The sequence below is a fragment of the Schistocerca gregaria genome, chromosome 1, assembly GCF_023897955.1.
Source record: "Schistocerca gregaria isolate iqSchGreg1 chromosome 1, iqSchGreg1.2, whole genome shotgun sequence".
In the NCBI taxonomy this organism is placed as follows: Eukaryota; Metazoa; Arthropoda; class Insecta; order Orthoptera; family Acrididae; genus Schistocerca; species Schistocerca gregaria.
The window spans coordinates 730,630,082-730,643,694 of record NC_064920.1 but is presented as its reverse complement, the minus strand read 5'-3'; the positions used below and the strand labels follow the sequence as shown (position 1 = coordinate 730,643,694).

The 13,613-nt window shown below is 37.8% G+C and overlaps 1 protein-coding gene across 2 annotated transcripts in view; it reads right to left on the bottom strand.

The window, feature by feature from the left end:
- Positions 1-13,613, bottom strand: part of LOC126267091 (uncharacterized) — a 201,682-nt gene that overhangs the window by 31,414 nt on the left and 156,655 nt on the right. For both annotated transcript variants that reach the window (XM_049971963.1, XM_049971973.1), the window contains one exon: positions 6,733-7,074. In XM_049971963.1, the coding sequence (XP_049827920.1) occupies positions 6,733-7,074 (342 nt within the window). The remainder of the gene's footprint in view (positions 1-6,732; positions 7,075-13,613) is intronic.

Genomic DNA, 13,613 nt, shown 5'->3' with positions numbered 1-13,613 from the left:
AACTGATAGATCAAATCACATATATTAATGACTTGCTTGAGCACAATGAACTGCCAAATCCTTTAAGAATATACAGAGTCCGCCAGAAAAATGTATTCGCTCTTTGTCAGGCTCTATCGAGATATCAATATTGTCGTTCTATTTGAGTTAAGAGTGTGTGGTAGTATGGTCTTTGTCTCAGTAATTTCATCTTAGTATTGAGAAAACAGATGGCTGGAACATGCTTGACATTTGAGTGATGAAAATGTATTGTGAAGTGGTTTTTCAAGTTTGATAATGCTGTTGAAGTGCAACGTCAATGGAAGCGAGAGTTTGAAACAGAACTGCCAACTCACCCAACAATTAAATGCATCAGTGACCAGTATGAATTTCATAGAATGATTTGTGATATTCACAAAGGAACATCAGGAAGACAGCATTCAACTACAAGTCCTACTTCATTGGCTCTCGTGTTGGAAACATTTGTTAATTTTCCACAGAAGTCTGCTATGCAATGTGCACATGAAGTGGGGATTAACAGAACAGGTGTACGAAAAATTCTGAAAGCTGCAAAATGGAAAGTTTACATTCCACAATTACTGCACATGATTAATGATGATGATCCTGATCACCAAATACAATTTTGCAAATGGTTTCAGCAAATGGTACTGATGACAAACAATTTGTGACAAAGGTAGTGTGGAGTGAGGCATGCTTTAAACTTAATGGAACCATAGGATTTTGCCAGGTATAGGTGTGCTGATAAAGAAGGACAGGACACAACCACACTAACACCTAGCCGTACGAGCTTTCCTGGATGACAGTTTTCCAGGGCATTGGATTGGACGAAGAGGGCCCATTGAGTTCCGTCCACAGTTGCCAGATCTAACACCTATGGACTTTTACTTGTGAGGAACTGTGAAAGATAATGTCTATTAGTGTAAACCTTGCACACTGGAAGAACTTCACCAAGAGATTACAGCAACATATGCAGCGATCTCCACTGTAATACTGACGTAGTTGCGATGATCGCTCATCATTCTATAACTGCCAACAGTGAACATTTTGAGCATTTAAAGTAACCTTGTGCTAAACTGAAGGTTGTACAACATGTGTGATCAATTATTAAATATAAAATAAACATATAAGTAATACTTTTTGTTCCTTAAAGTGTGTATACAATTTTTCTGGCTGATTCTGTATAATGGGAAGAGTCTGAAAGGCAAACTACGATTTATTTATATAGAAAATTATTTTATTCATGTAAAGAATTTTAGATGGCATATCCAGAACCTCATCGATTTAACACTGGGCACTGCTTATGTTATGCATCAGAAACACCAATGCCTTCAGCCAGAATAGTAATAGATTCTGGAAATATGTCTCAGTCTTCCTTCTTCATGTTGGCAGGATATTTGGCTATTTATATTGCCTGTATAATCTTCCTCCTCGAGGTAAATGGCTTTTGCACCATTACAAACTTCTTGAGATGATTTCTGTTTGCTGCAATTATCCTAGTGTTCCACCACTTGATGTTATATCTAATAAATGTTTCTTTCATGTTCAGATATCCATATGCTAATTGGTTGCCTTATCTCACCTCACAGTCAATTTTGCAGACTTCATCAGCATGTAGATTGTCAACTGCATCTTCTGTTAAGCCAAGTACATCTTTTATTTTGTTACTGTTTCAGAAAAGTGGCTGATACCACCTTCGTGGAGATTTTTTCCCAATACATTCAGTGACCCCTTATATGTATATTAACAGGGCAGTGTCTTGTACATCCTTCCACTCTTTTCTATTGCCTTCATACTTTGTTGCCATGGTTTTTCCTGTCATCTTCATACCATAGCCACCATAAAAGATATACTTCACTTAACAAAAGATGGAATTGACAGGCCACATACTGCTGCAGTCTACGAAATCGCATCATGGACATCTTAGAAGCATGTGTGGCACCCGATGTTCTCCAAGTATGTAGGCAAGATAGGATGAACAATTAGCACATGGATTTCTGAACATCAAAGCTACATTCGTCTAAGACAGCATAACAAGTCAGTAGTGGCAGAATACCAGAGTGATTGCAGCAAACAGATAATATCTCAAGAAGCCCCTGCATTCACAAAACAGCACTTGCCTTGAAGATAAAATTATAGAGGTGATATAAATAGCTAAATGATCCGCCAACATGAATAGAGGAGATAGGTACAGATTTCCAGCGACTCGCTGCCAGCAGTCATAGTGCTATGGGATGACAGCCAGCACTCACTGTGTTATGGGGCAACAACTCTTGCATGGGAGACCACAGCCATCTTAGGTATATAGAGTACAGGCACATGTCAGTCGCTACTAGGCAGCCAGTAAACAGTGCTCTCATTTGCCTATTTTCGCCAGTGGCAAGAAATACATCAAACACCATGGACACCTATTTCCACCAACAACAAGAAATAAAACCAACAGCAATAAGGATGTTTAACACCATTCCTCATCATCCTCAATATCCTATCAGATTATAAAAAACAGATTTGTCCACTAGTATATAAGAACTAAAGTTTTTCTCATTCAGTAGTAAGGTATACACCCTGAGGAAAGCCATTTGCAACAGTGGTCAAAACATCAGAGGACTTGACATATTGACAATGCGTTCACACACCCTGAAGATCTTTATTGCATGTATTGAATTATTTTTCAGAATCATGGTATGTATAAATTGTATTTACTCTATCAAACCCTGTCATATATCATATGTGAAAACTATGTGCTGAATCACAATTTATAATGTATTAATGAATGCAAAAGACTCCTTAAATGAGACTGCACCCATAATAATTTTTTGCAAATAATTTTGTCTAGATCACTTAATGTGTATTTGTTTAGTATTACACATTTCAGACCCCTTAATTAAGATCAAAGTTCTCAGCATTGTGTTACTTTGAACATAATTATGGGTTCTGATGATAGCAGTAGTTAAAACATGTCATAATAAATAAAAATTCATTAAGCAATCTAGATGATATTATTCACAAAAAGATGTATGTTATTTTGTATTACACCTCATCAGGTGTAGGTGGAATAAGTTGACAGGCAATGCTATATCTGCATACAAGATTTCATTAAAAAAAAAAAAAAAAAAAAAAAAAAAAAAAAAAATATGTCACTTGCATATCTGTGTTGTGTGTTGGCCCATATTTGAGGAAAGTTAGGAATGTAAGGTACTGCAAAATAAAAACAAACAATAACTCAAAAAGGAGAGTGTGTTCAAAAGTGCAGCACTTCCTATTATACCTTAATATTCTGATGTACTTAAAAGGATACGGTGGCACTGCTGAGGTCATAAAAAATGTTTGGAAAGTACCTGTTATTATTACCTTCATGTTTTAACTGGTCCTAGTCATGTTCAATCATGTTCATATCAGCAGATACCACAGGCCATTCCATCTGGTTAGTTTCTGCATCGTGAAGGAACATATTCATAACATGGGAACATTGTGCTAGTGTATTTTTTGCCTTGAAAGATGAACTAGTCACCAAAACAATGACTGTAAGGCTAGACACTAGGGTGGAGGAGCCTACCACTATAATGCACAGTCCAAATTACCACTGATCATGTTGAGAGGTGTAAGACATCCACCCATGATAATAGCCCAAAACATGACTTCCTGTTGCCCTGCTGATGCCATGGGACTGCCTGCCTGAGACTTGTTCTGTTGATTAGCTGCCACTTATGTGAAAAGATTGTCAAGTTCCAGATAAATCCTGCATTCGTCAGAGAAGAGAGTCTAATGCCACTGATCCATGTTCCATTACAGATGTTTTCTTGCCTACCTTCTTCAGTCATCACGGTGTGGGAATGTTTGGCTTGTTGGGTATTTTCTGTGTCAACACAGTATGCAGTTCTACTATCTTCTCCTCATATTATTTATGAGCCGCAAGTTGAAGTAACAGTCATCAGCTAATATTATAAAGGGGAAGCGGACTAACGAGGTCAAGGCGTAAGTGACAAAACTGACCTTTCAAGATCTCAAAATACCGCAGAGGAGTTTGGGCATGTGGACCAATTTTGCTGCATTGCAGTGCAAACATGCATGATCCCAAGTGGGACAGTCACTTTTAAATCTCAACCAAAGCGTTTGATCATAAGGTGCATGGTAGTCCAGGCGCTAGGGCTATCAGATCATGTATGCCAGTGGGAACCATATGTCAAGGTATACCCATAGATGTGTCACGCGTAAGTGGCAATGAAGAACAGAGAATGTTGCACAGTCAAAGAGGAAGAGGAATCATGTAACAAGTTCTGGATGTCAGGGTCTTTCAGTTGTAGGCGAGCTAGTTCTTTTAAACCAAGTGGGGGAGGAAATAGAATGCACACATGACATATAGTCATCCCTGATGATGTCAGCTCCTTTAATGTGGTGGATGTCTGTCGTGTATTGGCAGATAAGGTCCATGTGCTGGGAACGGCATGGTGGGAGGTTAATAGAGTGCAATGTAATAGAGCCCTTCTGGAAGTGGTTAGTGATTGATGAAAACTATGATCTCTCACCCTACTATGTCCTCACGAAAATAACAGATGGCCTCATAGGTCACTAACATTCTCTATCAAAGGCCAACCATTTGCATCGTGATGTGTAAAATTTTTTGGAAAAGAGGCGTAGTGGCTGTGAGGTGTCACCAACACGCAACAGCACCAATCAAAGATTCACTTACATCTGTAGTTATGAAGTTGCAAGCATTGGCAACTGGATGTGCAGAAGTGATGTCATTGGTAAATGCTGTCTTGAGGACATTGAACACATGTCATATCTTCAGATCATTGTACCTTGGGTGCACAGGAATTGTTTCTTCCCAACAGAGCATTTGTCATGAGCGCCTGAAAAGAAGCAGTGTGAGAAATATGATGCTGGAAAATGTTCACTGTGCCAGGAAACCATCTGAGGTTGGATAAGTTTCAGGTTGATGCAGTGCATTAATAAAAGTTACGTGCTTGGATGTTGGACAGACTCCTTCGGAAGTGGCAGTGTGGCCAACAAAGGTAACACTATGGCACTGAAGTTGTGACTTTTTCATGGTTGATCTCTATGCTTTTGTCTGGACACCTGAACTAAGTGCCACTTATGCTCTTTGGTAGAGGCAGAGAAGATGAGGATATCACCTAGGTAAGGTAAGCTAAGGAGAACAGTACAAAGTCAATAAACCGTTAATTTGTTTGGACAATGTTTTCAGACCATAAGGCATACAGCAAACAGGTTGAATGGTGTGGTGATGGCTGTTTTTGGAATATCATCCTTGTGCATCTGTATCGGGTGGTAAGCATTCTGACAGTATGTTCATTAAATTCGCAATAGTCTCCACACAATTTAAAGCTCCCACGTGTCTTAGGAACCAAGTGAATGCATAACAAACAACTGCTACCAAGATTGGTGCACAATACCTGCATCTAAGAGTTCCTGCATGGCAGTCTTTGCATGATGAATTGTTGTAGCTGTAAGATGCGTAGCTTTTTAATGGATGGGAGGACGACCTATGGGAGGTAGCATTAAAATCGTGCCAATGGGGTCTTTGTAGCACTTGGGAGTGAGAACACATAGTTACATGAAGTGAGAGGGAAAATCTTCACATGAAACATTGGTAGTTTGTGAGTCACTGACCTGAAGTGTCTGCAGCAACAGAGGCAATGAGGGCACAGCAAATGTGCAGTGAGAACCCTTAACAGGGGACGGCCATGCACCAGTGAGGTCGTCAACCATGCACAGAGCATGTGCCAGGTTGGCTGACACATTGGCAATCAGCTGATAGAGAATGTTGTCGTTGAAACAAAGGGCATCGATATATTGGCACTAAGTCATGAGTTGGCAAAGTTAGCTGTCAGGCGGGAGCACTCAGAGATGGTGTAAACAAGGGAGGTCACACTGAACTATAGATAGATGGGAATCAGCAAAGGAGCTGGGAATCTGGATGCCCCAAGAATAGTGGAGTAAGGCAGCAGAATGCAGGTTGGGGAGAGATGGAAATGTTTAAGGATACAGACCTCCAAATTGGCGACATGTAAAATTCCAAGACAACTGAAGGTCTGGCATAAGCTGAAGCCAAATATCTTTCAAGTACATAGTTTTAAACAGCTTCTTACTGTTTTTGTGAACGCAGACAAAATGATAATTGTGCTGTTCACAAGAACAAACAATAAAACATTTTTATTCATGATTCTCTTGTGTTTTTTGGACTTATTATACGAGGTTTTGATTTGTGTATACTAAAATAAACTCATGGTTTTGTAATGCACTTAATTTTCACTTTTAAATGGTAAAATCATATACCTACATAATTGCTGTGTTCTTTAAAGTTAGGTAAATGCTACACTGAATTATGCAAGTTCAAAGCCAAGTAATGAAAGGGGAGAGAACAGTACTCAAATGTAAGGAAGAGTCAACAAAATTAGAGTGCTTGTGTGATTCCTTCCCCAGTGACACCAGACTTCAGACCAGTTGAGTGTATCTTCAGTGCAGCTGACTATACCTAGGACTCAGTTTCACCCTTTTCTCTTTGAGTTGTTGGCAATAATTGAGGGTCATGGATCAAGATGATTTTCTAATGGGTTTCGTATCTCATAGAGTTCATGTAACAATGTGCTACTACTAACATCAGCATGTAATAGATACACTACAGACAACAAAGGAGGTATGTCTAATTAGTTGCTTGTGAATGTATTGTATTAATTATATTAAATTCCTGATATAAATTAATAAGCTTCTTACCATTTGTGCAATGGCAGCAGAGCTGTCCTTTTTGTCTGCTTGTTTACAGCATGCACAAAGCGGTTCTGGTTTAGGTACTACTGGACATGTTAACTGAACAGGTCCTTTAGGAATTGTAGCAGATCCCCCACAGCAGCAAGGTATATTTGGTGGTCCAGAGCATTGACAAGGTGGACAACAGAGGCACGGAGGCTTCTGTGGAAGTGGACAGTTACATACAGGCTTTGGTTTTGGTGGACAACAGCTGGGAGGTACTGGTTTTGATCCACAACATACTGGAGGAGCTGTTGGTTTATCACAGCGACAAAGAGGTTTTGGTTTGTTGCAGACACTGCATCTTGTCTGAAAAATAGTAAAAATAGAAAGAATGAAATAAAAAATGTCAGTTTCATTTAAATTATTAACAGCTATGTTTATATCCTAAACTGAAAACAGTGAAACATGGTAATTAAAAATGTCATATAAGGAGTAGCTTTCCTTAAAAAATGTAACAATATTATTTGATACTGATTTCAACTTGCAGCCAGAGAGCTAAATCATCTCCCCCTCCCTCCCTCCCACTTATGTAATATGCCTTAGATGGAGATAAACAACTATCACTGCAAGAAAACAAATAGTTGGTTGAGTGACACATCCAGCAGATTCTGATTACAGGAACTGAAGAGAAATTATCTTCAAACACTGCAGCACTTCCTCAAGAAAGATGTGAAAATAGGGGTGATACACCAAAGCAGGCACTGAATTTATTTATTGTACAACACACAGTCAATGTACAATGAGGCTAGAATCTAGAGAATCTTATGCAGATAAGAACTGCCAAATCCACTATTTTGACAGGCTACAAATTGAAGCACAACAAGGTAATCCTGCACCCTTGGCAGTGCTGACTCTAGCCATTCCCTGATAAAACTACCTCTCTGAAATTTTTGCACACAGGTTTAATTAACTTTACAGTTTTGTAAGTAACTTTCATAAAAATAAAGCACTTAAAAAAATATATTACTAAAACAAACTATATTGCACACAACAAATTAAGTGTTAAAGAATAGATTTTATTTACTCCTCATAAATTATTACTAGCCACAAATTATTAATTAGCAATAACAGAAAAGATGCTATAATTAAGAACTGAGAAACATTGCTCTCCAGCATTGTGTTTTTATTATGATTTTATTTTGCATTTCTGTGCTTTGAGCAGACTCACTGACATCAAGCTGAAGAGCTAAGTCATATTCTACTAACAAAGTAGCTAAATTTCACAGTCATCTTTAAAATGCAAAGTTGCATTCACAAGATGCTGCAGTCACATACATGTAACACTCATAAATATCCTCAAAATTATTTACGTATTTGGATAATCATCTCCAAACTTATACTTTGGAAAAAAACTTCAAAATATTAAAAAGGGAAGCTATTTTGCTAACTATGGCTGCTGTAACAATACCTCTGCTGTATTTCACTTCAAAATCAGCAGCGCATTTTTCAAGTTACATACAGAATGTTTTCTTAAGGAGTTTCCTGAAAAGAAATGAAAGTTAGATAAAGTGGTATGATATACAGGGTGTCCCATTTATCTTCACTGTCATCCTCAAAGCATGGAAATGCAAAATAAAATTATAATTAAAATGCTGGAGAGGAATGTTTCTCAACTCTTAATTATAGCATCTTTTCTGTTATTGCTAATTAATAATTTGTGGCTATTAAATGGCACCCTGTATTTTTCATTCAGTTAATTCATTTCCTCTCCTAAAGACCTATTCAAAAATATAACACAGTGTACCATTCACTGAAACACAACGTTATTAATTATATAACACAACATTGATGATGACGCTCCAAACGCTTAGTACAGGTACTCAGGGTAATGGAACACATCCACGTGCTGACAATGACAGATGACAAATGTAAACATAAGTAGAATGCACACCAATCATTCTGTTAACTATTATCAGTTGAAGATTTGTGTGAGTAGAATGTACACCAATGAAGAGATGGTAGAAATGCTACTCATCTATGGGGAATGTAAGTTAGCAGAACAGTAATTGCAATACTGTTTTCTTATGTATAGGTACATTTAGTACAGTAGTTTAGTCCTTTTAAATACTTTGTGTAGAGTAGGCATACAGTAAAGGCTGTCCTTCCTACAAACTGCATTGACATAACGTTTCTTTTATTGTTGTTGGAGGTAGGCGAAATGCGGCGCAGGCAGCAGAACTGTACAGAGAGCGATATCCTGACAAGAACCCACCTTCCCGATGGAAGTTTTCTCATCTTGTTGCAATGCTTCATGAAACAGGAAGTTTCAACACACGACAATGCAATCGTAATAGCACTCACACAGACGAAGCTGCTGAAGTTTCTGTTCTTGCTTCCATTGCTATGAAGCCACATGCGTGCACACAACAGCTGGAGCACGAGATTGGCATTCCTAAAACCAGTGTACATCATATTCTTAAACGTCTCTGGTTCAATCCTTACCATGTCCACCTACATCATCAAGAATTGGATGGGAATGATTTCCAGAATCGTGTACAGTTCTGTCAGTGGGCATAGCAGCAAATCCTCACCAACCCGAACTTCTTCTCCAATGTTCTATTTACCAATGAGTGTTCCTTCTCAAACAAAGGACAGGTAAATACAAGGAACATGCATTATTGGTCCAGTGACAATCTATGATGGCTTAGACAGATGGAACATCAGCATCAATGCAGAGTAAATGTCTGGTGTGGGATGCTTGGTACTACAATTATTGGCCCTTATTTCATCAAAGGTAGTCTAAACGGCACAGCATATGCCAACTTCCTGAGACAAATTCTGCCTCCTCCTCTGGATGAAGTGCCACTAAGAACCAGAGTGCTTATGTGGTATCAACATGATGGAAAAAAATGGTTCAAATGGCTCTGAGCACTATGGGACTTAACAGCTGTGGTCATCAGTCCCCTAGAACTTAGAACTACTTAAACCTAACTAACCTAAAGACATCACACACATCCATGCCCGAGGCAGGATTCGAACCTGCGACCATAGCAGTCCCGCGGTTCCGGACTGAGCGCCTAGAACCGCGAGACCACCGCGGCCGGTTAACATGATGGACGTCCAGCACATAATGCCTTGCATGCACGTCATGTTCTGAAACCGAAGGTATCCTGCCAGATGGATTGGTCGAGGAGGAACAGTTATTTCGCCTCCTAGGTCTCCTGATTTAAATCCTCTGGAATTTTTTCTTTGGGGATGGATTGAAGACGTTGTCTATCGTGATATTCCAACAACTCCAGAGGACATGCGGGAACGTATCATGCTTGCTTGTAATTCTCTTCAGCAGGCAAGACTGGAAGCAGTAAATGATTCTTTCATTCAACAAGTGTGCCAGTGTATTGGTGTCCAGGGTCACCACTTTGAGCACCTTTGAGTGTTCTACTCTTGGGCAATGATACAGGAGAGTCAAAGTCAATTTTGTGTTATGTTTTTATTTGGTTTTTATTTGTTTTTTGACAACTCCAGCTAGTGGACAAGTTTGTGATCCCAGGCTCAAAGTCAACGTTGAGTTATGTAATTAATAATGTTGTGCTTCAGTGGATGATACACTGTGATACATTTTTGAATAGGTCTTTAGGAGAGAAAATGAATTACCGAATAAAAAATTCAGGGTGCCATTTAAAAAAGCCATACCACCGTTCACGTCTTTGCAAAAAATCAAGCTACAATGAAGGCAATCATGCTGACTGATGTCCCCCTGATGGCTAAAGAACACTGCTTCAAACATTTTGTAATTTGCATCTGGACACACCATTATTTAGTGTGGTCAAGATAAATGGGACACCCTGTATATATGAGATCTGTTTTCCAATACACTTATTGGTCTATCAAATACTTGAAGCCCAATACCTCAGATTGTTTCTCAGCACATACCAAATGTGCTTCACACTCAACCATGTCTCAAACAATCGTATTCACTGTTCTGTTCTTTTTAAAAATATAGAAACTACCAGTACAAGGACTAATGGCTAATCTTTCATATACAGTTTAAATAACTGCTGATTTGTTCATTTCTACTTTCACTTGGATATTAACTACATATCTACTGTACTGTTATGTAGCTATGTAGTTGTCCTTCAACTCACTTCTTCCAATGGAAATTAACTTTTTTTAGAACATTTTATCAACTGTTCCTGGGGTCAGGTACTACTCTTTATTAACTTAGAAAGCTTGTGTGAGAATCCGCAACACACTATAATGAGCCCTGTCAGCACACCTGCTCAGTTAACAAACCTCATGATACAACCTAAATTCAGGCCAAATGTGAATTTCTTTTCATAAGTAAATAGTGTACTCCATGTTTGTGAATTTTTATTAATTTTTCTGGCTGTTTGGCAGTATTTTTCCATAAACATAATTTTTCATTTTATTATTGATACAATTTTAAAACTTCAGTCTTAAACTATGAAAATCACTTGAAAAATAACAAAGACAAATACTCTGTAAACGATGCTACATTAATTTTGCTATTTTTACTATTCAGTTTCAAATACATTTGAAGAAAATGTTCCTATTTATGTTTTTGTATTTATTTTACTGTTGGTATGTAATCAGTATTAAATCAGCAAATTTGTAATTTTCATATTCATAAATTATGTAACCTCTATCATTTGATATGATTACTAAAAATATTTACATACAGACATATCATCAGAAAACATAATATAAAATAAATATTCTAATGATTGACTCATGTCATGTACTAGAATGTTCTGGAAAGAATTACATGTCTTATGTTGCATCTATCTGATTCTGTTTTTGACTTGATTTAACATCTAGGAAAGCCCTTTGGAAATGGAAACAGACAATGAAAGCCCCTCAGAATTGTATGTTTTGATTTTTATCTGTGACATATTAAAAATGTGTGTTAAATACTGTATAGAAGGAGAAATAAAGAACAATTTATTAGTTAATAATGTACCCCAACCTGTGTCACTGAAGAACCCAACACCTATAAGTGATAGAATACAACACTCTATTGCCTTTGGACATTGATGCTGCTTTATAAAGCTAAATGAAGTTCTTTGATGTTACTCCTCTGGAATATAAGAATGTATTATGTCAAAATAGTTTTAGTTCTGAAGCAATGTTTATAAAGTTTAAGTTTTAGAAGATATATAAAAAGAGAAGTGTGTCTTAAAACACACAGATATAACAATTTAATAACCAATAAAAATCTTACAGTAATTAACATGTAATTAAAACACTGAATAAATATGTTGCTTAAAGAGTTTTGAAGTTGTAACATTCTGTGATGTCAGTTTTTTAAATAAAATGTCAGTTTCCAATAGTAACTAAATTTACGTAATTATTTAATGATGTACAAGAACTTTGATTGTAAATAAGTTATGAAGTGTGGCATAGCAGAGCCCATGAACACAGTCTTTGAGTTCAGTTTTGAGTCATGTTCAGTGAAGGGCAGTCTTTGTAAAGTAGTGTTTAGGTAGTTTAATATGTGTGTTGCAGCTTTGATTATACTTTTAAAATGTATAAATTAATGAAGTCAATGCAATACATAATGGACTATTGTTATCAAGATAGTATAGGACTTGTCTGTAGGGCATGTTGTCTTTTCTGATATAGAATTTTTGTCAAAGTTTGCATTCATTTCAATAGGAGATTGATTAGATCTGCACTCTGGCATACCAAAATAATCTAATATTCCTTTTATAGTTTTTTTAAATATAAAATTTAACCAAGGCAGTTTCATGATGTTTTTTGTTCATGCCAACAATAGTTCACCTCGCCAACAACTAACTCATTTCCCCAACAGCTTTCACGCAAAATTTCTCTGATCATTTCTTTATTTTCTACTAAGTATCACTGATGTCTACTGGAAAATAGCATTTTACCTACTCACACTATAAGGAATAGCATTTCATCCACCCACCCTTTAAGAAATAATATAATTGATGTCTCAGTAGCACAATATACAAAAGGATCAGTTCTTGGTCTTTTGAGTTCTATTTCAAGCAGTCATCCAATGTCTGTATTGAACAGCCTCTGTTTATGGACATAAGATATAATCTTGTATTGGAGTGCCTGCTGATATTGTCACATCAGGTAAGTAGTCATCATCATTGTTAGCTGGCCGATATTCAGTATTGCCTCTTTTGCATAAGTTTCTTGCATGCTGTCTTATTTCACCTGTTTCTTTTCTTCACATATTTTTCTCTCAGATGTACAATACAGGGTGTTACAAAAAGGGATGGCCAAACTTTCAGGAAACATTCCTCACACACAAATAAAGAAAAGATGTTATGTGGACATATGTCCGGTAACGCTTCATTTCCATGTTAGAGCTCATTTTAGTTTCGTCAGTATGTACTGCACTTCCTTGATTCACCGCCAGTTGGCCCAATTGAAGGAAGGTAATGTGACTTTGGTGCTTGTGTTGACATGGGACTCATTGCTCTACAATACTAGCATCAAGCACATCAGTACGTAGCATCAACAGGTTAGTGTTCATCACGAACGTGGTTTTGCAGTCAGTGCAATGTTTATAAATGCGGAGTTGGCAGATGCCCATTTGATGTATGGATTAGCACGGGGCAATAGCCGTGGCGCGGTACGTTTGTATCGAGACAGATTTCCAGAACGAAGGTGTCCCGACAGGAAGACGTTCGAAGCAATTGATCAGCGTCTTAGGGAGCACGGAACATTCCAGCCTATGAGTCGCGACTGGGGAAGACCTAGAATGACGAGGACACCTGCAATGGACGAGGCAATTCTTCGTGCAGTTGATGATAACCCTAATGTCAGCGTCAGAGAAGTCACTGCTGTACAAGGCAACGTCGACCACGTCACTGTATGGAGAGTGCTACGGGAGAACCAGTTGTTTCCTT